This window comes from Podarcis gaigeae, assembly GCF_964106915.1.
Source record: "Podarcis gaigeae genome assembly, chromosome: 4".
NCBI lineage: Eukaryota > Metazoa > Chordata > Lepidosauria > Squamata > Lacertidae > Podarcis > Podarcis gaigeae.
This window is the reverse complement of record NC_139677.1, coordinates 86,501,588-86,527,797: the sequence shown is the minus strand read 5'-3', so window position 1 is coordinate 86,527,797 and position 26,210 is coordinate 86,501,588. Positions and strand designations below refer to the sequence as shown.

The window sequence follows — 26,210 nt, the reverse complement described above, 5'->3', positions numbered from 1 at the left end:
AGTCAGGTGTGCCCTTTAAATTTGATGTGTGTCAAAGCAGACTGGCAAAGGATGACCTTTACCTGAATAGTCTTAATTCCCCCCCCAAAAAAAACTTGGTTTGTACTGCCCTTTTCACATATCTCATTAGAAAAGAATTGGGGTTATTCTCCCCAACCATTTCAGATAAGGTTTGTTTTAAGAAACATGGAGTGCTTTACGTGGTGTTAGTCTTCCTTAACCAGATTTTTTATTATTATTATTTCTAAATTGATGATGAACTGAAAACAATCCAAGGTAAAGTGTGTGGGACTGGATTTCTCTGCACCACTAGCTGTTGCATTGTTTGTGAGACTTGAGTACGGTGACGCATTCATTGCCATCCCAACAAATCACCTGTTAAGGATTGTCATTCTAGGGTGGCAAGAACTAATATTGTGTTCAGAAATTACGAGTGTAAACCTAACCTAATTGCGTAATTCTTTTTTGCATGGGACTTATAAAAAAATGTATCTTTTTCCTTTGAAAAAAAAAAGACACAGTAATGGAAAAATCATACTTCAGTACAGTCCTCCTCTTTTCAGCCTCTGATGAAGAATCCTATTTTAAGAAATTGATCAAGGAAGAAAAGCGTCCCACGTTGCCGTGAACATTCCTAACTAAGGCTCAAGCGTTAACCTCCAGTATAGTAGAATTGAGCTATATTTTTCCATATGGATTTCTGATCCTCTGACTGGATGACCAGGCACTGAACCATCAAGGAAAAAAATAAAAGCTCTGTGACTATTCTGAAATGCCTAAAACAGGTGGCATTCAATCTTCAACTTGGCCAAGCTATGAAGAAAATGATGAGGATTTCAAGGCTTTCTCAGTTGCGTTTTTCCCTCTCATGCCAGTCTTTAAATTAAGGCTTTCATACATGTACAGTGTAAATTATTGTAAAATACTTCCAAGTTTGGGAGCAACTAAGCGGTGCTTGCAGAAAGAGAAAGAAGCAGGATGCAAGGGGGGAAAACTGTTTAAAGTGTCTTGTCTCGTTTGCAGTGAAGCGTTTTGATGTGCATAATAAATGTTCTCTGCGAAATAACTCAACCAGTCCTAGGACTGGTATTTTCATTTTCCGAACCAAGGATCTGAATGAATTTTATGTAGCATGCCAAGGTTTCCCCTAGCATGCCATTTCAGAGTTAAACAAAACTATACAAAAGCCGGGGGGGGGGGCCTTATTAAATGTTCAGTCTGTGCCCTTTCCATTGTGTTAAGGCTGAGCTTCAGCATGCAGGTGAAAGTTACTTCTGTGTTGGTTCTTCGCTTGTAATGAGCTATTCATATGGAGTGGCTCGTGCACTGTGTCCAAATTTCTTTCCGTTGCCATCCACCAAATGAGGGATGGTCCGGACTTTATTCCCAGACCCAGAACCACAAACGTTGGTCAGGGCAGAAACATTTGTGTGTCGAGGTCCCCAAGCCACTCCAATAAAAACACAATTCACACAGAATTTTTGTTTAAGGTTTTTGGCATAATTTTGGCCACAACTTTATTAAAATACAAACAATGTGAGTGGTTGCTTAGGCATTAGTTGCGACTATCTGACCCCGCATGGGGACAGACTGACATTCACACGCCCACAAAGTCAGAAAGGGAAAACATTTTGGGGAGAAAGATGGAGCTGGGTACCATGCCCTCACCTCTCCCCAAATGCTCCCAGGGGCTCTTGCGTGGCGCTAGCCACTTGACAGGGGTTCGAACAAAAGCATGGCGAGCCCCTGGATTCCTTTAATGGAATACCCTTGCAGCAGCAGCATTGGAGGGGCAGGCACAGCCAATCCATGCCCTTCCACCAACCAATTCATAAAACCAATGCCTAACCACAACCTTACAAGTTGTGACGATTTGCTACGCAGTAGGCAAAAACCAAATGGCACCAGCCAGTCAGCCAAATGGACCAAATTCCTACCAGGCCCCTGCTCCAAAGCAGATGACCCCATGACAGGCATAGCAAGGTCAATGTGAACAACCCTAAATATCGGGAGGATGGGCGGGTGATCCAATGCGTGCAGCGAAAAGAGGAAGCTCAAGGAAGCGCAGGGAATAAAAGCCTTCTTGGCTGTCAATCACAAAATGGCCACATCAAATTCTACCCAATGACAAGAGGAGCCCAATTGCAAATGTGGCCAACTACTTTTACCCACCCAGGAACAGTGGGATGTCTTGTTGGACCCCACCGCTACACGTGCTCTCCATGAAGGAGAACACGCTTTCCAGAACAAAGCCAGGACTTGCTGCTTTCTAGCAGGGTTCTGAAGTTAGGTTGGACCTAAAGATCACCTTCCATAATTCAAAGGAGTTCCCTGTGATGAAAGGTGTCCTTCTGAAACGGAAAGACTCCTTTGCCTTGAAGGACTCGTTCCATTGGAGGACGACTCCTTCTATCAGAGGAACGGTGCCTTTAGATCCAGATCCAACCTATTAGAGATTTAGCTTGGAAGATGTTGTGACACAGCAACATTCACACCTACTTCTCCTACCCATTTAGACTGGTATGTGATGGTGCTTAAACAATTAAGTCCAGTGCGCGGCACCCACTGCACATGAACAGAGCTGCAGATGTATCCTGGACCACAATATACGGAGAACTCAGCTTATATCATATGTGTTTGGTACAGCCAGGTGCTTATTCCTAAGCTTAGTAGCCAAATGGTAACACCAATAGATTCCAGTGCAAATGTATCTCTACGTTACTGTCAAATTAGATCTCTTCACATGTAATGAAAAACCACATGTCATGACAGTAGTGCAGGGACGGCTGTAGAGCTCCAGTTACTGTCGGGACTGCCAACTCCCACCGTTACCAGCCAGCATGACCAAAGGTAGATTGTGATGTGGAGGGTCCCAGGCTCTCCACTCTGCAATACTATTTTCATGTCCTTGCCGTGCTTTATTGGCGGTGGGGACTAGGCTTTGTATTGCATAACCTTCTAGAGTCCCTTTGTGGCTTAGGGCTCTCGTATCTATGGGATCCGCCTCTCCTGGTATGCCCCGCAGAGGACCTTAAGGTCCATGAATAACCATAGTTTAGAGGTCCCAGACCCTAAGGAAGTTAGACTATCCTCCACCAGGGCCAGGGCCTTTTCAGTAATGGCTCCAACCTGGTGGGATGCTCTGTCCCATGAGACTAGGGCCCTGCAGGATTTAACCTCCTTCCATCGGGCCTTTAAGACAGAGCTATTCCACCTGGCCTTTAATTTGAATTCAGCCTGATCTTTTATTTCCCTTCTCTTCCCTCCCCCTCCCCTTTTATGAAGATCACCTGCTCTGAGACCTCACAGCTAATTCTCCCCTGGCCTCCTCACTGGCCCAAGTAGGACCAATTCAGCCAGCTAGCCCTGGGGATTATCTAATGCTTATTTCCCCTAAATTGATTTTTGAATTTTATTGTTATTCATGTTTTTATACTGTATTTTATGCTGCTTTTATAATTAATTGTTTTAAATTTGTTGTTAGACACCCTGAGCCTGGTTTTTGAACCAGGAAAGGCAGGGTATAATAAAAAATTATTATTATTATTATTATTATTATTAATATTATTATTATTATTATTCTGAGTAATACCCCTCCCCACCATCTCACTATATATAAGAGTCTGGTGACTTCTGTTTCAGTGTATCTGAAGAAGTGTGCATGCACACGAAAGCTCATACCAATAACAAACTTAGTTGGTCTCTAAGGTGCTACTGGAAGGAATTTTTATTTATTTTTGCTTCTAGAGTCCAGTAATGATTCAGCCCCATCTAGAACCACCCAGGTTTCTGTCCCAGATTGCAGCTGCAATGGAATTTTCCCCCACAAAGCATCTGGTATAAGAAGAGTTCGCCGTATGCTAGTTGAGTTGCAATCGATAAACGTGGCTACAGTCAAGGCCCAACTAATTATATGCATTGAACCCCAGCACTTAACTTTGAATGCAAACAGTGACCTGCGCTGGTTTGCAGCAACAGCATTGTCACTCCCTTCAGCCACATACTGTATATATACAGATCCATTTAATTAGCTGTGGTCTATCTCCAGAATCTTGTGAATGTGCTTTCTTCCGTAACGCGAGCAAGTGAAAAAGGCTGCTTTGAGTGACGTGTCCCATTCACTTCCCTCTTCATATTAAAGGAAAGTTAATTCAGTGCCACTGGGAAAAACAGGATTTGGGACTGCTTTGAAATTGGATCTGGGTCCATTTCTACATTTAATTAAATAGTTCCTAGGAATCAGTAATGCTCGGCTTTTCTGTTTCTGGAAGGCAGGTATCTATTTATTAGTAACTCTTTTCCGCATGGCATGCTTTAATAAAACATTTGGCGATTTGCTTAGTGTCCTCTGGTTTTGTATGTTCCTGTGCTTCATTTGATTCAGTGCTATTTCATTCATAGACACAGGATATCAGTAAAATTAATCTATACTGCCCAAATCAGCATGTTCTACTTTTAGAAAACAATATGTTCTCTGGTTGTATAGCAGATGTGATTATCTTTTTGTTTTACCTTAATGTGAAAAAAATAAATTTGCTGTGAGTGGAGGTTTATTTAAAAAGCTGATATAAAAATAGAGAGCTTTAGTTAACATTTATGTAGCGTAATAATTCTTATTTTAATGATGTAGAGAACTAGATCACCTGCCGTGTTCTTAAATTGCAAAGTCTAAAAGGGGGAGGATAAACATGTGAATTAATTATTGGATGCTAAAGAACAGTACCAAATCATGAACACCCTAGTCTAAACACAGACCCCAGAAACATCCCCTCATAATTCCACAAAACGATTCATAACAGACCCCAGATCCACATAATGAAAACAAATGAATCCTTTCTTGAAAGTACATGCCAGCCTTCCCCAAACTGGTGTTCACCAGATGCTTTGGACTGCAATTCCCATCATCCCTGACCAGCCATGCTGCCTAGAATTGATGGACATTGTAGTCCAAAACATCTAGGCTAGTATTCAAGAGTAGAACAGAGAGGGAGCTATTCCATTTGTGTTTTATGAGCGTTCCTTGCTAGTACTAGCAAAACCCCTAGGGTGGTATTCAACTAAGCGTTGCTCAGCATAGATCCACTGAACATAATAAACATAACTGAGTTAGATTGCAATACATCTGCTCTGAGTAAAACTTAGTTGAATAACCCTCTGGAGGGCACCAGGTTGGGGATATTATGGACAACATCTCTGCTTCTTTTTCTCTCCCTTGTAATATGTTGAAACACCCAGGTGCATTTATCTGCTAATTTGGGAGGTTTAAAGAAATCATAGTAGTAGTAGTTAATTAAATTTGTAAACCGCCCTATACCCACAGGTCTCAGGGCGGTTCACAGGATGAAATCAGAAAATACAAAATAAAAACGAAAACAACCCAATAACACTTTCCCCTAACACATTTTAAAACGGCATAGGATGTCAGTCATCCAAAGGCCTGGTTAAAGAGGAACGTTTTTGCCTGGTGCCTAAAGGTGTATAATGAAGGCACATACTTGATTTACAGTACAAATCCTATACATGTCTCTTCAGAAGTAAGCCCCATTGAGGTTTGGGGAGCTTACTCTCAGATAAGTGGGTTTAGCATTTCACCTGGGAGTAAGTCCTGTTGAACTCAATGGGGCTTACTTCTGAGGAAGTACGTATACAACTGGTGAGTGATGCTGCCAAAGTAAGCGCGCTTACTATGGAGTAAATTCTATAGAACACAATGGGATTTAATAGTAAATATTTCTACTCTTGTGCTGTAATTGTACATCTTTTAACTGAGTGTTTAATTGCTTTGATTTGCATATGAATAAAAACAATTGTTAGGAAGAAGCAAATATGCTGAAGAAACATGTATACAATCTTGCTGAAGTCAAGCCATTTTAAGCACAGCTGATTTGAATGGGAAAATTAATATTTTGCTTAAATTCTTGATACTGAAATTAATAGGATTTTGAAAGTGCTTTGGTTGGATCAGACGTTTCCATTTTGCTTTTAGAATATTTAACAAGCTACTCTCTATAAAATAGCTGGAGCATCTAGCTGCTAAACTACTGTCGGTTTGTTCACATGTGAATATGTTTGTTGACATTTCCAGAACCCATCCCTCGTTGTGAATCTGAATGGACAGTTCATCCCCATTCTGTATGTGGATGGGACTAACTTCAGCCTATCCTGCTTCCATGTGGATTTAAAATGGAGATTCTTTTACAATCCACATGATCATAAGAACATCAGACGAACTGGATCAGGTCTTTGAATTCCAAGACCTTTTTTAAAAGCTCCAAAATCAGTCATGCACCTGCCCATAGCCTACCCCCACAGGCTGCTTGCTAGTGCATTTTTGAATTGCAATAAAGCAATCCCTCACCCCCCCCCCCCAGAGCAACAGGACGATGACAAGAAAAATACATGAGTGTCCCCCACTTTTTACATCCATGGCGTCCATGTTTTTTCTGCTCTCTTGGATGCTGAAGGGGAGGGCAGGGAGAGTTCCTGGCTGAAGAACACCAATACCAACTTTACCTATATAAGTCACAGAGACTGAAACTAACCTCCGCCGATCACAGACCATAGCAAAAACTTTTGTCAGGGCTTTGAAGTATGCTAGAGCAGCTTCAGAACTGGGCCATGCAAGCTTGGGCAGGAGAGGCTAATCTGTTTAACTATACGAGAAGCCTGAAAGGTCAGGGAGGGTCTACGTAGGTGCTCAGATAGATGAACTAAGAAGGAACATTGGTTGTAACCAGTTCAGCTCCAGGTCTTGACCAATAGGTTCAGACTGCACAGCACTTAGCTGAAAAAGTGTGGAGAACTTGGTCCTTCTATATTTGCCAAACATAGAGGTGTAAATTGCCTTCCCACTGAATCCCATGGAATGTTTTATTATATATGACAAGGCGAATGATTATTATTATTTGCAAGACTGACCTTCAAACCTTTGATAAATGTCTTTTCTATACTTTAGCAAATGCTTTGAAGTTCTCTGGGAAGTGCAAGATTATTTTTTCTGAATATAAATTAAGCATAGAGACAATATATTTCCTTTTCAAAAAATAAAAAAGACCATTCCCTAGTTTCTAATTATGAGCTGTGTACTAGCAAGCTTGTGAAGGATTTCTCTACACTGATAAATCTATTGTTGCAAAGCTGTATATTTTAAATGTTAACCATTGTTATAGATATCAGATTTCTGTAAGTAAAGCTTGTACCACTTTGATGATCTATGTTCATACTTTGTTACTAATCATTTGAAATGTGGATTTCCTGTGGAATTATATTTCATAAACCTCCTCCAGAGTGTTCTAATTTTATTGTAATTAGAAACTGCATCAGGCCAAATGGTGGGTGGATATCTTCTCAACACATATTTAGTTTTGTAGCCGTTGTGTGGCAGGAATAGAAATCAAAATGGGTTGCCTGATGGAACCAAGAATGGATTATGCATTCATCACATAAACAACCTATCTTTTTCGAGTAGTTGTGGCTATGAAGGCCATCATTTGTTGGATCCCTTCCCACAACATGGTACTGCGTTTACCCTGCTTTTGCTTCTGATCATCAAGCTTTGAAGGTTTTTGTATTGTTTCAAAGCCTGCTTAACTACAGGGACAAAAGACAATATATATGGGCACATCATGGAAAGCTAAACCTCTCCCAATTACCTGGGCACATCATGGAAAGCTAAACCTCTCCCAGTTTTTAAGTACCCTAAGTGTGCAGAGTATTATGTCTTGCAAGGCACTATCTCTCTGCTGGATTTCTAGAAATGTTTCAGATATAACAGCTCTGAATGAGTTCCTGCAACTGCAATATTGCCCATGGGAGAAATGGGGTGATCTGATATCATTGCAAAGGAGATAAGTTCTAGGGCACAGTCTCCATTCACCGGGCTAGTACTGTTGGACCTCTCCATCACTAAATGAACTGAGAGCGTGCTGTAGAACAAGCACAATACCTCTGAATCAGCATGCTGCAGAAGAAAATTGGTAAATATGGGGGAATCTACTTTTCAAGGAAGAGGCTATTATTGATCTTTTAATTGAGAATCCCATAATAAGCTTCCGGAGAACCCCAGACACTGCAAGAACACATAAAAACAACCATAATTGGTAGCGATGTGCTCCGAATGATGAATGTTATCTGGTTTACACAATATTGACCTTGGGAGCCCATTATTTTCATTGAAGACGGAATGAAAGTTTTCGTGCTTTCCAGATAATTCCAGCATCATAGTCCCAGTAAATATCTGAGTCGTTCCTATTTTGGCTATGTATTATTGCATAATCTATTTGGACAGGACACAAATGTAGGGAGCTGCTATGGTTATCCTTTGAAGGCACAACATTTGCCAACTGTTGCCACAGCTCAGCCCAAATGAGAGTTGATGAGAAACTATTGGCAAATGGTGACTTTAATGGCAACAACCTCTGTGTCTTTTATCTGGTCCTCAGATGTAAGTGATGCGGCACTACCAAACACCCCCCCTTTTTAAATGAAATCTTAAATCTCTAATGTTAGAACTGATACATTGGGTAATGCAGGGATGCTGGTACATAAGGTATTGAAAACACAAAGAAAAGGCATTGACACAGTGTCAAAATGAAGATGAACCATGGTGAAAATACCATCTTCCCGAAATATTTCTCCATTTGCCTATAATGGTTACAATGACTTTTCTGTTTGCTTGTGACGTAATAATGAATAATTTTCCATTCCGCCCTGCATTTTTCACAGGCAGAATCATTTCCATTTCACTGCAATTCATGTTCTGCCAAAAATGACGTTAATTCACCTTGCTGTCTACTGGGGAGAATGGTGTTTACACGATTAATTATATAACTTGTGTGATTTACATAACTAATTGTGTAACTTACGTAATCCCGTTGTCTTTACATGTTCCACTCATTTCAGTGCAAAGAAAACACAACACATATGCGGCGGCGGGAGGGGGTAATCAATCTGTGGTTTCAAACCACAACAGCAACGGTGACTACCTGTCGCATTCGCTATCCTGAACATAGGATGAATCAATGAACATTGCCAGCTTCCACTCCCTTTTTCATTGTCATCAGAATTCGCAGACATCGCTGCTTAGAACTCATTATTTGGGTTCAGGGCGTTCCAAATTCAACACAAAACAAAATGCCCTCTTGAAAAAAGAACATGGGGGAGCCTTTAAGAGCAGACAGTACTGGTCCATATGGACCACTCCCCAAACTTGATAAAAGGCAACTGCATATATGTTCAGATTGCATTCAAAAATGGTACCTTTGAAATGCCATGTAAATCTCCGGGTGGTGCTTGGATTTTTGACTTAATGCACTATTTGGAACTCCCCCCCCTGGCTACATGTGGGGAAGGAGAAATGATCTCACAACCACATTTGAGAACTCGGGGGAGGGGGAGCTTTAGGAGGAAAGAGAGGGAAACAGCTTTAAGAGAGCAATGAGACACGTGGGAAAAGAAGCACTATGATGGTTGACCTCGTTTGTTTTGAAGATTGATTGCAGCAAATTAAACTATAAGTCAAAGAACAGAATTCTGAATCTCCAAGGAACAGAATTTGAATCTACAGATCTGAGTCTTTGGATGCAATCTTTCCTTATGTTTCACTTAAATGGAGGACTGCGTGATTGAAATTTACACACTAATCAGCTAAGGTGTGGTTGATTAATTGGTATGGGTTGATTTTAATCAACAGGGCTGTGAATGAAAAGCATGCTTGTTTACTTATTTTTAGTTCTCTTTAAGTTCTGCTTGTATTGATTCTATAGGGAATGAAAATTTAAAAAAAATATTAAAACATTCCTAATGGTGGGTTGGATCCAGAGATGTACTCAGCAGGTATTTGCTGGCTCAGGAGGAAAGAGAGAAATAGGCTATCTCCACTGATTGCGCCTTCCTGCAGCCCTCTTTGCTCCCTGAAAAACTATAGAGGGTTGGCCAATCCTCCAGAGCAGCATTAAACATAGTGCAGGGGGGCAGGGCTCCCCTATCTCTGCCATGGAGCCTCTGCTGGATCTTGGAGCCTTCCATGAACAGAAGGAGCAACTTCCACTCATAGAAAGGCCTGTCTGGATCCAACCCAGTGAGTGCTATTTTGCTTATTGAATTATAAGGGGTAGTTGATGCTTCCTTCAGCGTATTGAAAAGGCACCTATACCCAGGGGTGTTTTTTGAGTAAAATTATTCCAATACAAGTCAATAAGTTATCCATATAAACAAAGGTGTTAAAATATGGTTGTAAAGAAATTGATTTTTAAAGCAAATGGTCCATTAATTTTGTCATTCTTATTATGTGCCCAAGGATAAAAAAAAATTCTAAATTGGGTTTTGGATTTCAACTGGACAAGTGTATGTCATATGTTGCAAATCAGATAGATAGATAGATAGATAGATAGATAGATAGATAGATAGATGATGGATAGATTTCCTATGGATTTCTTTTTCGATTTTGTGATCAGTTCAATAATATCTGATGTGACCTTTCAATATGACACAGCTGGTGGTAAATAACATGTACCTTTGGACAGGCTATGCTATATGTTTATCTTTTACAGTTCTCCTTCTTTCATTGTAGGAAGCCCCATATGTTATGTGGAAAAAAAACAGAGAACTGTTTGAAGGGAATGACAAGTATGAAGGATACTGTGTAGACCTGGCATCAGAAATTGCAAAGCATATTGGCATCAAGTACAAAATTGCTATTGTTCCTGATGGAAAATACGGAGCAAGGGATCCAAACACAAAAATCTGGAATGGGATGGTGGGAGAACTGGTGTATGGGGTAAGCATATCTATTTTTGATGCCAACTTTTGCATCAACTTCTCATGAGTGTAGTTGTCATGTAGGGTTATATACGTCCCAGCGATTGTCTGGCTCTTTTCTTGGCAAATGTTGACATATGAATGTTGACAATCCCTGATGAATAATCTAAATATTACCTCCGAGCTGTAATAGACACGCCACAACCTTTTATATAAACTGTGCATGTATGTTCAGGAAATGCTTCGCTTGGAAAGAAAATTGCATTTCCATTCTGGAAGGGACATTAAAACAATTTCCCTGTTGATGGATCATTTCTCAGAACATTTAAACTAGTGAGTGTGAACGTTCCCTTTTAATCACTTAAAAAATATGGAAATGCATCTTGACACTACAAGTGAACTACTGAGGTATGAAAGTGTACACTGAAAAGCAGAATGATAAGGCTGCCCCCACCTTCTCATTGCTGGGCAGGGCTGCAGCTCAACTGGTGGAGATAATGGTTCGAATACAAAAGCTCCCCAGTTCAATCCTGGCAACTCTAGAACTGGAAAAGACTCCGATCTGAATCTTATCAGTGTAGACAGCAATGAGCAGTGGTTGGACCAGTGCTCCCCCCCCAAAAAAAAATGTTTAGGGGTACTCTCATTTCGACTCAAGAAAATCACCATTTTATAATTCAAATAGAGGAAAAATAAATACAGTAAATGGACAAAAGTACAAAGATTCACAAAATGTTTAGGGGCATGCGGACCCCCCAGAAAAACAGCATTGGGTTGGACTATCTATAAGGCAGCTTCGGATGCTCCTATTCTGCAGACAGCCAAGACTCTTTCATCTGATAAGCTCTCTCAGCAGCAAAGGTTTTGTTCCAGCAATCTCTGTGCTGTGTGGACAGGAGCCCTGCTCTGCTGTTTAGGAAGAGTGGAGAGGAATTTTCATTTATCAGCATAACTTTGCGAGCAGGACTGGAGATGCTTTGAAGACTGGGTGGTTCACTGAGTGACTGAGGATGGTTGGGAGGTGATCATATAACCATAGAATTGTAGAGTTGGAAGGGACCACAAAGATCATCTAGTTCAATTCCCTGCGATGCAGGAGTCCCCAGTGTGGGACTCAAACCCACAACCCTGAAGGGTCTCATGCTCTACCGACTGACCTGTCATCTGATGTCCTTACACTTTTGAATATACCTGTGCATGAGAAAGCAGGATCATGTTTGGAACAGTCCTCCAACTATGATGATCCTTCACTTTAGCCAAACCCATTTTTGGTTCACTCCCAAACACAGATTGGAGGCAAGCTGTGAAATCCTTGTAACAATACCTAAAGCTTGTTTTTTTATTTATTTGAATTCAAATATATTTTCGTTTTATATTGGTACGCAGCACAATCCAATGCTTATTTACTCCAAAGAAAAATCCATCTTATTCCTGGGTAATTGTGGATAGGATTGCAGACTATGTCTGAAATTTTAAACACACTTGCAATGCATGAATCCTTTGCTCAATGTGGGGCTCAGACCCACAACCCTGAGATTAAGGGGTCTCATGCTCTACCAACTGAGATATCTAAAGAAGACTGTCCTGCAGAGCTAGGGGATCCTTGCTGTTTTTCTGATGAATCTAGATGACTAAAATATTATCTGCACAACACTATAATCTTTAGTGATGAGCTTATTCATCAAAGCACTTTCTAGTGATGAATGCAATTAGCTACCTTTTGCAGGTGTTCTCAAAATCTCCAGCAGTCAACTCCGGTTAAATATTCATTCTTCTGCCATGGAATGTTATCCACTCACTGCATGATGAATAAGGAGGTCATTGCCCATTTCTGTCAAAGTCTAACAAAGAATGAGGCTCTGAAGTTCAAGTAATTTATGCTGCATTTTGTTAAGCTTCCTTGAAAATGAATATTTGAGAAGGAAAAAAGAGAATGTGAATTAAGCCATTGCAACAGGCGGCAGCATTCAAGAGGTTCCACACTTTACACCATGCCTTTTTATTGGATATCCATATTTTCTTTATTGCTTAGTCAAAGTGGGAAATGCTGATAATGAGCCTTACTCATTCTGATAAATGGAGCCATGCACTCTTAAAAGACCAGAGCTTTCCAAACTTTTCATGTTGGTGTAACACTTTTTAGACATATCATTTCGCGACACAATTTTACTAGGAAACCAGAGGTTAAACTAACCCCTTATAAGAGCATTCGCATGACACACCTACACACTGTAGCTGACACACTAATGTGTCGCGACACACAGTTTGGAAAGCTCTGTTCTAGACACTGTTAAAGCTCTTCAGAGCTGATGGCACTGGCTGCAGTCCAAAGCCCCATGGAACTCCAGGCTGAACACACAAATGGCTCCACAAGCAAGGTAACATTTGAGTGTGCTTTGTAAGCACAGTGGGAATGTACACTGTGTGCAGAGAAGTGCTGTACAGGCTAGATCACTGCCTGGCCTCCCATAGGTTAGTTCAAAATAAGCACGATGCTTTAAGTTAGTTCAAGATGAGGTGAGTATTTGAAAAATCAGCTAAAAAGCAAAAAACAAAACCCGGTTCAATTGGCACGACCTATTTCTATTTCCAGTCAGGTTCAGACCATTCCAGTTCATCCCCTGGATCAGGTGTTTCCCGCCACCGCCAAGACAGAAAGAGAGGAAGTGCTCTACTTTTTTCAAGGGATCTGTGTAAAAGTTGGATCTAGCAGAATTAATCTGAGCCTCGAGAAGAACACAGAGCTGAAAGGAAGTGAGAAAGACTGTCATTCGTTCAACTTCCTCCTTCAGCTCCAGGTACTTTTCAAGGTTCATGATCAAAGAGGCATTGATGCTACTAATAATAGATTATAGAACGATATTTATGCAGTAAGAATACAGACATGTACATGTGCGCGCACACAGTCCCCTATTCACTTTCTTTGGTATCCATTTTGGCCTTTAGTTTTAAGAGGGCAAAAGTCTAATGCATCCATTTGTTGCAAAACAATTTGTGCCATTTCGTGTTTCTCTAATCTGTAGTTGTTTGGGTTCTCCTTCTCTTTGCAGAAAGCAGAGATTGCTGTCGCACCTCTGACCATCACTTTGGTACGAGAGGAGGTTATCGATTTTTCTAAGCCCTTTATGAGTCTGGGCATATCCATTATGATCAAAAAGCCTCAGAAATCTAAACCTGGAGTGTTTTCCTTTCTGGACCCCTTAGCCTACGAGATCTGGATGTGCATAGTCTTTGCCTACATTGGGGTCAGTGTTGTCCTGTTCCTGGTGAGCAGGTTTAGTCCATATGAGTGGCACACAGAGGAGCCAGAGGATGGCAAAGAAGGGCCCAGTGACCAGCCTCCCAATGAATTTGGCATCTTCAACAGCCTGTGGTTCTCCCTGGGTGCCTTCATGCAGCAAGGATGTGATATTTCTCCCAGGTTGGTATGAAATAATATCTCTGTTTTTAAAAATGTATATTTTATTATCAGCAGTGAGAATACACAATACCATACACAAGAGACAGCCACTTGCTTGCTGATGTTTTAAAATTGATTCTTCTGTTCATTAACGTGTTCCGAGTAATTGTCTCCCTTTCAAATCAGACAGCCATATTGAATCATTTTGAACCTTTTGTACGTTTCAGGTTCTTGTAGTTTTTAAAGTTTCACGGATATTCATTTTATTTTTGCAAAGCAGGGATTCTATTAATGGCAATAGGTAGGTACAGCCAATTGGCAACTCCTGGATTGGTACTGGGGGGAAGAATTGTAATGGATATTCTATCTTTAATGCTGCATCTCTATTTTGGATCTGGAATGTACCGTACTTATGTATGTTGTTTGTAAATGTTCACGCTTGTACGTAATGTTATGCATAGGTGCGCTACAGCTGGGAAACCCTTACAACTAGGTAACATCAAATTTATTATGGCATATGATCACTCAGGAGCTTGTATTTTGTGTGTCTGGCAACTAGACCCGTATGGAAAGCAGAATGCGTCCCCCCAAAAGAGCTGGCGTTGGCCAGCTCTGGTTTGGGATGAAGCCAGCAGCCTCTGTATTATACGAAGACAATATGAAAAAGCTTTCCCATTGTTCCCAGTGCATTTCAGTTCCTCTGTTTTTCCATTTATTGAGCCAAAGTGCTACTGCTGTGGAAAATCTTTATTTCACTGCGACAGTAGGATCCCTCACCCACCAAGTAAGGTGGGAGCAAGAGATGTCGAGGGCATAGTACAAAGAACTCTAACATCTTCTCAAAGAAAGTACTTTAAGCTAACTGGTTATATTTTTGTCATAGCATGCACACATTGATCATACACACTTATCAACAGCTACATTCCTACACTATCTACCTTTGAAGTAGCCTCTATTCCATTGCCTCAACAGTGGTCCCTCCCTCTTATCTCCAACCTCACTCCCCGTCCATCTCACAACTGTTGGGTTGCATAAGCATTAGGCATTCCACATGTCCACTCTTGGCCTTGCTCAAATGTAGGCAATCTTCAGACATCCGCATTGTCTTAAGTTATTTCTTCAGACTCCCAAAGGTAATATGGAAAATGCAGCAAGTGGAACGTAAATTAGAGAATCAGAATTTAGGGTACAACCATGCTGTACAGAAATCAATATCAAATCTGCATAATGGAGTACACACTTAGGATACAGAGCAGAGGATGTTTGTCCTGCCAAAACTAGGGATTTCATGAGGCCTGGACTGCATTTGAGTGAGTTTCTGTTTTTGTGTTGAAATGTGGTCCCCCCCCCCCCATAGTGGAGTATTATTTGTCAAACGTGCATACAACTTATGTGGAAAACAAAGCGATTTTGATATTTTTCTCAGGCTCCCAGACCCAAAACACTACCTGAAAGGAGTCCCAATCGGTTTCTTATTTCAATAGGACTTAAGCATCACTGATTTTCTCTGAATAAGGACTGTTCTCATTCATTTCTAGGCAAAACCTGGCAACAGATAGCAGTGTGTCTGTTTGGGTGTCTATAAAGTCTAGACTTTATAAAGTTAATGGAGTTGAAGGGTTTATATCTAGTACTGCGGTGTAAACAGTTTTCAAAGACAGTCAATTTTGCTATGAAAATCCAAAGAGTTCTTCCTGATGGCTATCCAATTGGATACATATAGACCATGTTGTCTATAACTTGCTTAGGTGTGGCAGGCATCTTTGTGTTGAATTCTTTCATACAATGTCCTAACAAATACAGAGCACACTGGATTCTTTTTAGGCATACCTTGCTAAGTATGTAAGAACATGTTCCTGGAATACAGAAGGTAATGTAGCCTAGCTGTTTAAAAAACTTCCAACCTTCACTCAATCCTTTCTAGAGACCTATCTGCCAAAGAACCCTGGCACAGTACTTAGGATTCCATCTCAGACCATGTACAGCCAGGTATTTTGAGGCTCACTAACTGAAAATGTGTCCTGCAAGCCATTCAACACCCCCCTTACTGAGAGGAAGATCAGTCGTGGTGGGCAAACTGTCTTTCAAAGAAGCTTTCCTTCAGCGAATGATCTTTTCACTCATAAACTTGCAAGGAGCCTTGTTATTCCCCTGAATGCAGTTCAAAAACCACTGAACTCCAGCCGCTGTAGCAGCTGCTTTCTCATTTGAGAAATATAATTAAAACTCAGAAGTATATTGCATTTCTATTTATATGCCACACTGTATCCTGGTTTGAGCACCGGATATCAGGAGAAGCTTGGTTAAACAGAACTTTGGTCCTGTTACGTTTCAGTCCCAGTTACTGCTGCTTGGCGAATAAATTTCCTGTAATAATGGTTCCAGTTACAGATAGGTAGCCGTGTTGGTCTGCCATAGTCAAAACAAAAAAAATTCCTTCCAGTAGCACCTTAAAGACCAACTAAGTCAGTTCTTGGTATGAGCTTTTGTGTGCATGCACACTTCTTCAGATACACATCTGAAGAAGTATCTGAAGAAGTGTGCATGCACACGAAAGCTCATACCAAGAACTGACTTAGTTGGTCTTTAAGGTGCTACTGGAAGGAATTTTTTTTGTTTTGTCTGTAATAATGGTGTCTCTCACTCTCTCTCTTTCTGTCTCTCTCTCTTTCTCTTTCTCCTTGGTCAAAAGATAGGAAAATATGCATTATCTTATTCATGTTTAGATCTCTCTCAGGTCGCATAGTTGGAGGTGTGTGGTGGTTCTTCACACTCATCATTATTTCATCATATACCGCTAACCTTGCGGCTTTCTTGACTGTTGAGCGAATGGTCTCGCCCATAGAAAGCGCAGAAGACCTTGCCAAACAAACCGAAATTGCATATGGGACACTGGACTCTGGGTCGACGAAAGAATTCTTCAGAGTAAGTTGGCATGCCTACTAGGTTCTTGTTTCCCTTGCTCTACCTGGGAAGCATTCGGAACGCAGTCGGAATAATGATGCATTATGGAAAATCAGATTTGTGGTCTTGTAGCTCCAACAATATTGACATTGTGTTTTTTGAAACTCCAAAGGCACTTGTTGGCGTTTGCAATCATTTTCATTTGTGGCAAATATATTGATCTTGACATGTCAAGCTCGGAACTGCCCTTAGGGACTGTAGAGGCAGAGGTAATTAAGATAGCATTGCTCTGCTAGCTGATTGCAAACCACAGCATGGAGACGAAAGGGAGTGCTGAGTAGATATGATGATTCTAAGGGGTCTTTCAGGTCCACTCTTGCTTACGGGTTTTCTGAAGGCGCCCTTTGATGAAAAGATGCATAATAATGTAATTCCAGGCACTGGAATGAAGCAAAAGGGATGCTTTATAAGTCTGTAACTATAAGAGATATTGTTCCAGTCTTTTGCCTCACCACATTCATCTTTTAAAGCTTTCTATTCACGTTACTTTAATTTTGTTTTTCTGCTACAGAAATGTAAAATGTACCCTTTTCTAGAAGCTTGGAAACAGAAATTGCTGGGCATAATTAAGGACTCTTATGTCCCACTGATGCCACTATATGCTTGGCCATGGAGACTTGAAAGTGTTTAACTTGGACAGGATTGTGTTCATTGCCCTCTTAAACACTGGAAACAGCCTAGCCTTTGATAGGATAGTTAGGCAAGTGGTGAAATTTCTTAGACTCCACCCACACTATACATTTAAAACAGACTCCACCCACACTATACATTTAAAACACTATTGTACCACTTTAAAGGTCCTAGAGAATCCAGGGAACTGTAGTTTGTTTGGGGTGCTGACCTCACAGAACTACAATTCCCAGAATGAACTATAGTCCCCATGATTCTCCATGACTGTCAAAGTGGTATAATAGTACTTTAAATTATGTCCTCCATCACTTTTACCCTTGGCCTTCTGTCCTAAATATGAATAGAACATAGTTCAATGAAACGGTATAAGAACCACCTAACAATGCATGTTTCAGCTGTTTGACACAACCCTTAAGGGAGCTTCTAGAGGGATGTCCTCTTTGAGCCCTGTTATACTTCCAGAGGAATGCAAAAAGGCCTTGGGACATGCTCCATCACCCCAGATGCCAGGACTTGAGCCTGCAGTGGGGTTTGAATGTGAAACTCAAAGGATGCCTGTTGGTGATTCATTGTGTGTGCCATAACCCAGCTCCAGCCAAGAAGGGGAGCTGTAGGCAGATCAGCCAGTCTCAAAAGCTAAGCCTCTTAAAACAAGGATATGTCTGAACAGGTGCTCCTCAGACCTACATAAAGCTTCCAGGAGAACCACACCATGTTTTCTCACTGGTGTGATTTCTTTTCTTACTCAGCATCTGCACACATTCTACACTGTTGTGTGCCTTGTGAATTTAGTTATTTCTACTACACTAGTGACTTTTTGCCTTAGTGCACATTCTGAGTTTATTTTTGCCTTCCATTCACTAGGGAGATAACTGGGCAATAGACAGTTAATAGGTAATGGCCATAGACAGGCCTTTGGCAAATCTATTCAAGGCCAGTCTATCAAGCAAGTATTTCAAGCTTGCATCTGACCATAGGAAATGGTTTTTTAGCTATTAACTGGCTACGTTGGTGCTATTCAGCTGTTTCCTGGCCTTTTCCCTTTATTAGCAGGTCTAGCAGGGCTGATGAATAGCAGAATTGGCCTTTAGATAGCATGAGTAAGAGTTACTTTGCGTGGATTTGATGCTCCCATGTAGTGCCAAATGGCCACCTCTATGAATGATCCAGAAGTGGCTATTTGCACAGGATGGGACCATTCCATGGGGGAAATGCACAGGCTGTACACACAGCAACAGTCTGTGCAACTTTTCTTTCCACAGCCCTGTGTGCAGCCAAATTTTGTTGCTTGCATCGAACCAACCTGTACAAAAGGCTACATTTAGCAATCATTACATTTCCTGCCAGTCATTCTGACACCTCCAATAATTTCTTCTGTTTGTCGTGATTCTGCCTGGAAATGATTTTAACATGGCTGCGCATAAAACTTGCGAGCATGTTCGGCAGTAAGCAATGTCAGGACTGCAGTATCTTCCTACAAATGACTCTAATGCTATTGAAAGGTATCTTTTTCCCTCCACGGAGTGATCAAAAAACACCTGACTCCTGATACATTATGCATTGTGACCTGTTTCTGTGGCGACATTGTCCCTTTGCTGCATCTAATCTCCTTTTAATTTCCTTCAGAGATCTAAAATAGCAGTGTATGAAAAGATGTGGGCGTACATGAGCACAACAGACCCGTCCGTGTTCGCTAGGACTACGGCTGAGGGAGTTGCCCGTGTCCGCAAGTCCAAGGGCAAGTTTGCCTTCCTCCTGGAGTCCACCATGAATGAATACATTGAGCAGCGCAAGCCATGTGACACCATGAAAGTGGGAGGAAATCTGGATTCGAAAGGCTATGGCGTAGCCACACCAAAGGGTTCTTCATTAAGGTGGGTGGAATAGTATAACAATATAACATGTGTTGTTATAGTATTCCACCTTCCCTGATGCCCCTGATCTAGTTCTTTTTGTGTTGTTCTGTGGACATGGTATGTTCTTTTTTTTTCTTCCTTTTCCCATTTCACATTTTCGATCGACAAGGAGGTAACGGTTGTACGAATAACATAGTCCACCGAATAGTCACAATTGGTGTATATCTATCAAGGCCATATAAAAAACAAACTGGTCAGACACTGCTTCCAAGTTGTCCTCAAGACAAAATGTAGCTCCAAGTGCTATTCAGGCTCAACAGGTTTTTTATTTTATTTTATTGAATTACATGATATCACTGAGTAGCTTAGCCTGTCATATTTTGGGTGGCCAGACATTAGGTGAGAATCTCCCTGTCCCGCCATGATCTCAAAAGGACAGTATTACTGAGACAAAAATGTGAGTCCTTCCTCAGTGAGTCCTTTGTTAAAGCGTCTTTTTGTGCATAAAATATTTTAAAACTTTGCTGCCTTTATTCCCAGCTTTATTACTGACTTCAAAGCCACCATTTTTAAAATAAACTTTTTAAGAATTAGGATGCAAAATTATACCGTATGAACTTAAAGCATCATACAGTGCAATTCTATGTGTTTTAACTCAGATGTAAGTCCCAATGGGTTTGATTTGGCTTACTCCCTAGTAAGTGGACACTAGATTGCAACTTTAGAAGGGAATGTCATGCGCACCTACCTGGGAGTAAGCCCCACTGAAAAATAGGAGACTTCATTCTGAGTAAACATGCATGGGATTCTCCTGCATGTCTTTGCTTTTACATACAAAGATGCAGATATCTTCCCCACCCCTAACAAATCAGTTTGATTGCCAAGTTGTGTTGATGTGTGCTGATGATGCAATAACTCATAAATCCTTTTGAATTCTGAAAACAGTGGCAGCTTTGCACAGTTTAGGGTTATCAAATAGTTTGAATGAAAAATTCAAATGCCTCGTTTTACAGTGTGTGGAACATGGATAATCTCCCCAACCTGCTGCCCTCCAGTTACTGTTGGACTACAAGTCCCATAATCCATGCTGACTGGGACTGATGGGATTTGGACTCCAAAACACCTGGAGGATTACAGACTGGGGAAGGCCGAGCTAGGAAAAATGTGTAATGACAGATGCGTCCACAAAATGCCCAGGTTTCTTCTCTAGCAGCTGCAAATCATCTGGCTTTAAGAAGCCCCTAATTTCAACAAGGGCTACTGGGGAATTTGGGAACATTGCATTTCCTGTGGAATCCTTGTGACCTGGTATGCGACATAGGGCCATGATGTGCACCAGCGAAGTAAAGAGAGAGGTCTCTCCATCCACCTCCAAATTCACTCCCCCTTCTCAAAACAATGGACTAATGTAATAGTTGATGGCATCATTCTTCTGCAAGTAAGGAGGCAGGAGGAAGGAAGTAATGACACTCTGGGAGGAGCAAGCAGAGATGGCTGAAGAGAAGTGTTGGATCACTAGGTGGGATGGGTGTTGGTTTGCAGGCAGTTTATTTCTGATTTCGGCTTGCCTTGAAAATAAGCCCAAGCTATTTCCCAGTTTTGGGGGAAATAGCGTGGTTCATTTTCCAAGGCAATCTTATAAGAGCTGTGGTGAGCTCATACATCACTAATATCTATTGTCACTCATAGTTGCCTTCATTACACTTGAGCAGGGGAATGGGTTTCTATTTGAACCCTTCCTGATTCCTGTTATTTCCCAACTCTGTAGCCTTGTGTTGTTCAACTGATAATTAGTCATTCGTTTCCATTGTGGTCCATCCATGTCAGCAAATAGGGGAAGGAAGTACTGCAGAAAATGCTTTCTTTTTCTGACTAGTCTTTTAATAATAATAGTAATAATTATTATTTGCTGATACCTGTGCTAGGAAAACCAGAAGTCAGGCTTTTGTGGCAATAGAGTGAAAGCCACTGGCTGTGTCAGAATAGTAATGTTTGTACACAGCCTGGCATCAAGTCATTGTGTGACCCACAGTTATTTTGGAGGAAGCTCAGTGTGTAGGAGCCCATCTAAATACGCTGCTGGGGGGATCTGTGAGCAGACCATCTCTAAATTATTTTATTTCAAAGAGATGGGGCAAATCAGATTGGGGATGGTGTTGAGGAGGGCTTTTAAGTGATACCTTTTCATTGCTTTGGGGGAACAACCATTTGTTGTTGTTTTTTGCTGCTACTCCCTGGCCTTCTCATTGAATTTCATGGATGGATGGATCATCAACAACACCATATCTGATGAAATGAGGGACAAGATCTTACAGGAGTGTTTGGGAGGATGGTGAATCTGCTGGACTTTGAGCAGCTTAAAACAATGGCTTAAGATGATGGAACATGAGAGGGAAACATAAAAGACAGGTAAATCTTCAGCAGCTAGAAGTCAGAACTAATCTTCTTAGTGGAAGAGTGCCATTTGAGCACACATGCTAGGAACCACTAATGAGTGGTTAGTGCTTAAGGGCAAGGCTTTTCTTTTGTTTTCTTTTGTTCTAAATTGTTGTCCCGTGCCATGCAAAGCAATGAAACTATGCTACCAATGAACAAGGGGAGTGTAGTTTACCTTGCAGTTTGGATTTCAGGATAGCATTCTCCATAGTTCTAAGAGGTGCCAGCTGGTTGCATGTTTTTAAACTGAGCCAGCCATTCCATTGGACATGGTGTGGTTCTTTGCCCTAAACTCTCATCTTCCCCGTCCCACTGCAGTAATTATTCTCTCTGCCTCTAATTTGGTGCCCTCTGTAACTTGTTTTGCAGCTCTTTAGCCAGTGCCAATCAGTTATGATAATTGCAACAATTTTACATGTGGGTCATTCATCAACTTGTGAGGCAAGGGAGGAGAGGAATAATTTTTAGGACGAAACTTGCTCTCAGACGTTCTACCCCAACAGATACAAAATCACAAGAATTGAAAGAAACTCAGGGCATACTCCACACTTACTACTGCATAACAATATCTTTATTCACAATTGGTTTACAACATGTTTTCCATCCACTCTCCATTGTGTATTCAGTGTAGTACAAATACCTCCTTGCACTTTGGGAACAACTTCTGCTTGTGTAATGGGACATTCCTTCCCTCTTTTTGTCCCCATGCACCCCCTACAATTGTTCTGGGTGTTCCCCAATCCTCCAGAGCAGATTTGGGGGGGGTGGAGTGTACACGGGTGTGGGAAAGAACAGGAGTTGTTCCACATGTGGAATTATTACATTAACTACTGCACTTTGGGTATTTGATTTTGCACACCTGACAATGTAGGTTTTGCATTAGGAACAGAAAATCACAGGAACAGGAAATTGCATTAGGGACAGAAATTTGCGGTATCCCTAACCACTTTCAGACCAAGTGGGAGCAATTACATTTCTGCTTTTGCTAAATGACTGCAAAAGAATTCTTGTACTCTAATATGAGGAAAGAGAGAGTCGCTTATTAGATTGGGTGGGAAGGAAGGGAGAATTGTTCTCAGAATGTCATGCTCTAGCGTATGGCTGTGTCTGACTTTGGTATTGTTTATGATTTTAATATTTTTTGGAAGGAAGAGGCAGGGTGCAATTGATTTAATTAATAAATAACAGTAGCAAACACTTAAACCTAGCTAGAAAACAATCAACCGTTCGGCTCTGTACCCTTCTAGTTCGACGAATGAGCACCCAGTGGAGGTTGCTGTTAAACAATATTCCTGCTATTTGTTTGAGGGAGCAAATCTCCCCGAACAATCATCTCTGTCTTGGTAATATACAGTAGCTGTTCTCAAAGGGTTTATTTAGCTCCATGTAGTTGAAACTTTAATGCTGTTCCTTGTTCGTTGCTGTCGGTCTTCAGGGAATATCTATAATTTAACAAAGCTTCTTTTGGTAAATAGCACTGAGTTGGAAGTTATTAGAAATAGGTAGAGTTGTATCAGTGGTACAACCTAAGGGGGATTAGAGAAGGCTGGCCTTCATTATCCATTTCTATTCCTCCGTTGTGGCTTTAAAGGGCAAAAATCCTTGCTAGCCCCTGGCTTGCTTAACCCATGGTCAGTCTATGTGTTTTGCAAGGGAAGAACAAAAACTACCTAGATGATTGAACTGTGCTTTGGGTTTATCAGAAGATTCCCCCAAAGTAGTTTATTCTCTCAACCTAGTGAAAACTGGACAGTGTCCAGGCTCTTTGCCTCTAGATAGAGAGAGGCACCAGCTCCTCAGCCACATGGTCCTGCTGTGCGAAGAGCAAGTCCATCCCCAAAACTCTGTTTCCTGAATTGTTCTCTTTTTGTATTTTTATGCTGTAAACCAGCCTGTGTTCTTCAGATGAAGGACGGTATATAAATTTAATTAAATAAACAAATAAAATAAAACAATTCAAACCCGTAATCCTTAAGCGGAGCGGCGGAATGTTGCAGAAGGTCCATCATGTCTGGTCTTCTATGGTAATATAAAATAGTTTGGCCCGGGACCTCTGTTTCTGCTGCTGTTCTTCCTGTATGTAAGCTCCAAATTCTAATACGATACTGTTTTTCTTCCTTCAAATGGCCAGGAGCTAACACCCCAGCTTTCTTTCTTTCTTCATTCCTTTATTTCTTCAAGCCTCTCTCATCTCAAAGCAGTTTATAATAACAGTGATTGAACACAGAAACAAAATACCGTATTATTATAATAATTCAATGCAGTCCAACACCAGATTGAAATTATTAAAGCTCATGTTTAAAACAACACAGTAGAACAAATAATATGAGTCAGCTTCTTTCAATGCTTTTGAGTGCACTGTTGCCCCATTCGGAAAATTTTCCATGAGAAACTAAACTGAATTTGAGAAGTGCCTTTGTTTGGCGGCTCACTTTCTAAAATTATACTCAGCTGTAATAAAATTTTACGCTATGCTAACATTGTGCGGGGAAATGGGGGGGAAGAGAACTTCAGACTAGTTGCACAAAATAAATGTAAGTTTATGTAGAAAATGGCGGGGCAAGTTAGTTTAAATGTAAACATAACATAAAACCAGCTCAATAATATTCCACAATGGCATTTTCCCCAATGAAGGTTCAAAAATAAGTATAATGAACATTGCTGGAAGTGCGTCATAAACGGTGTGGGAGAAATAAAATGAGAGCTCCCTACCACATGCCTGATTTCAAAGATAGGCTAATGAATATAAGTGGGCCTACCTTTGAAATCAAACATGTGACTTCCTCTCTCCCTCAACCCCCACCACAATTCTCATTTCAAAAGCTATTCGCACTTGCAGCATTTTTTTCCCCTGACTTGCTCTATGGATTCACCAAAATGGCAACACGTTCAGTGAGATTAATCTGAATTGTGTTTCACTTGAATAATGTATGACCATAATGCATTCTCTCTCACCTTGATCACTTTTTAAATCAAAAGGCAATCCAGAATGAGCGGATAAAGGGAACAAATACTCCAATCACCTAACCTGAGATAGTTTAGGCTAGCCTGTCCTGTTAAAGAGATGGCAGGGCAGGCAAGGCTGTTCATGAAAGAGACCATTCAAGATACCACTTTGCCGCAACGCTCCATTTTCATTCTTCAGCCACACACTGAAACTGATGAGCCTGAGCAATAAGGGGGGGGGGGACGAGAAATGTACAGGTCCCAAAGGATCTTAGGTTTTGTGGAAGGATGGATGTGGAGTGTATGTATTTGTTTGTGTGTATGTGTGTGTGTCTTCATATCCTGCCATTCCTTCCAGGAGCTGAAGGTGACATACACAATCCCACCCTCTAGAAAATAAAAAAACAGGAAGGCAGCAAATGATAAAAAGGAGGGGGGATTTACAGGTGCACAGAAGCCGCTTCACGCCTATTTTACCCTAGCAACACACCTGCGATGCAGATTAGGTTGGGTGATAGTGGCTGCTCCGACATCACCCAATGAGCTGTAGGGAAGTGAGGATTTAAACCAGGTTGTCTCCAGAAATAGAGACAGAGGGGTGATCTGTTGCTGGAGGATGACGATGAGGAAGCAACAGGCTACAGTCCCTGTTGAGCTTAGAGTGACTACAATCATCCACTCGCAGTGCGGTTCTACTCTAAATTAGAGTTTGCTCTGCTTCTTCTGAACAGTCAGGATAAATCTACACACCCTTCTTCCTTGTTCCCCCATCTTCCTTCTTTGGAGGCTCCTAGGGAGGAAGATGTGGGGGCTGGCCTTTCATCACAAAAAGATCCCTAGGCCACCACCACCCTATGGAGTGAAAGGAATTTTCCTTCATTCAGTTCTTTAGTTTTGACTTTTATCCAAGATTTGGGACATCTCAGAAGAAACGTCTACCATGATGGAAATGATAGCTGCAAACAAAAATTATGTAATCAGAAACAAAATGTGAGATCAGCCCCGTGAGGGTTTATGAGAGTCTTATCTAAGTAAATTCATTTCATCTTAAGAACAGTTCTTTCTTGGAACTCACTCAGACAGATGCTGAATTTTAAGGAAGAACAAAACCTGGTCCTCTTTTTTTAGAGGTGTTCACTTTATAATGTTGCCAAATTATTAAAGAAACTAGCTCTGCATTATAATATGGGGCTTTCTACAGCCACTGTTCATACTACATT

General features: G+C 41.1%; 1 protein-coding gene across 8 annotated transcripts in view; it reads left to right on the top strand.

Annotated features, from left to right (window-relative positions):
- The window catches only part of GRIA4 (glutamate ionotropic receptor AMPA type subunit 4), a 232,997-nt gene that overhangs the window by 185,316 nt on the left and 21,471 nt on the right, over positions 1-26,210 (top strand). For 7 of the 8 annotated variants that reach the window (XR_014563572.1, XM_083736359.1, XM_083736358.1 and 4 more), the window contains exons 10-13: positions 10,571-10,777; positions 13,809-14,179; positions 16,885-17,083; positions 19,379-19,626. Coding sequence is in view for 7 of the 8 variants with exons in the window: in XM_083736359.1 (XP_083592485.1) it covers positions 10,571-10,777; positions 13,809-14,179; positions 16,885-17,083; positions 19,379-19,626 (1,025 nt within the window). In the remaining variant the exon portion in view is untranslated. Of the gene's footprint in view, positions 1-563; positions 988-10,570; positions 10,778-13,808; positions 14,180-16,884; positions 17,084-19,378; positions 19,627-26,210 lie in introns of those variants that run through there. The other variant, XM_083736364.1, reaches the window with a different exon arrangement.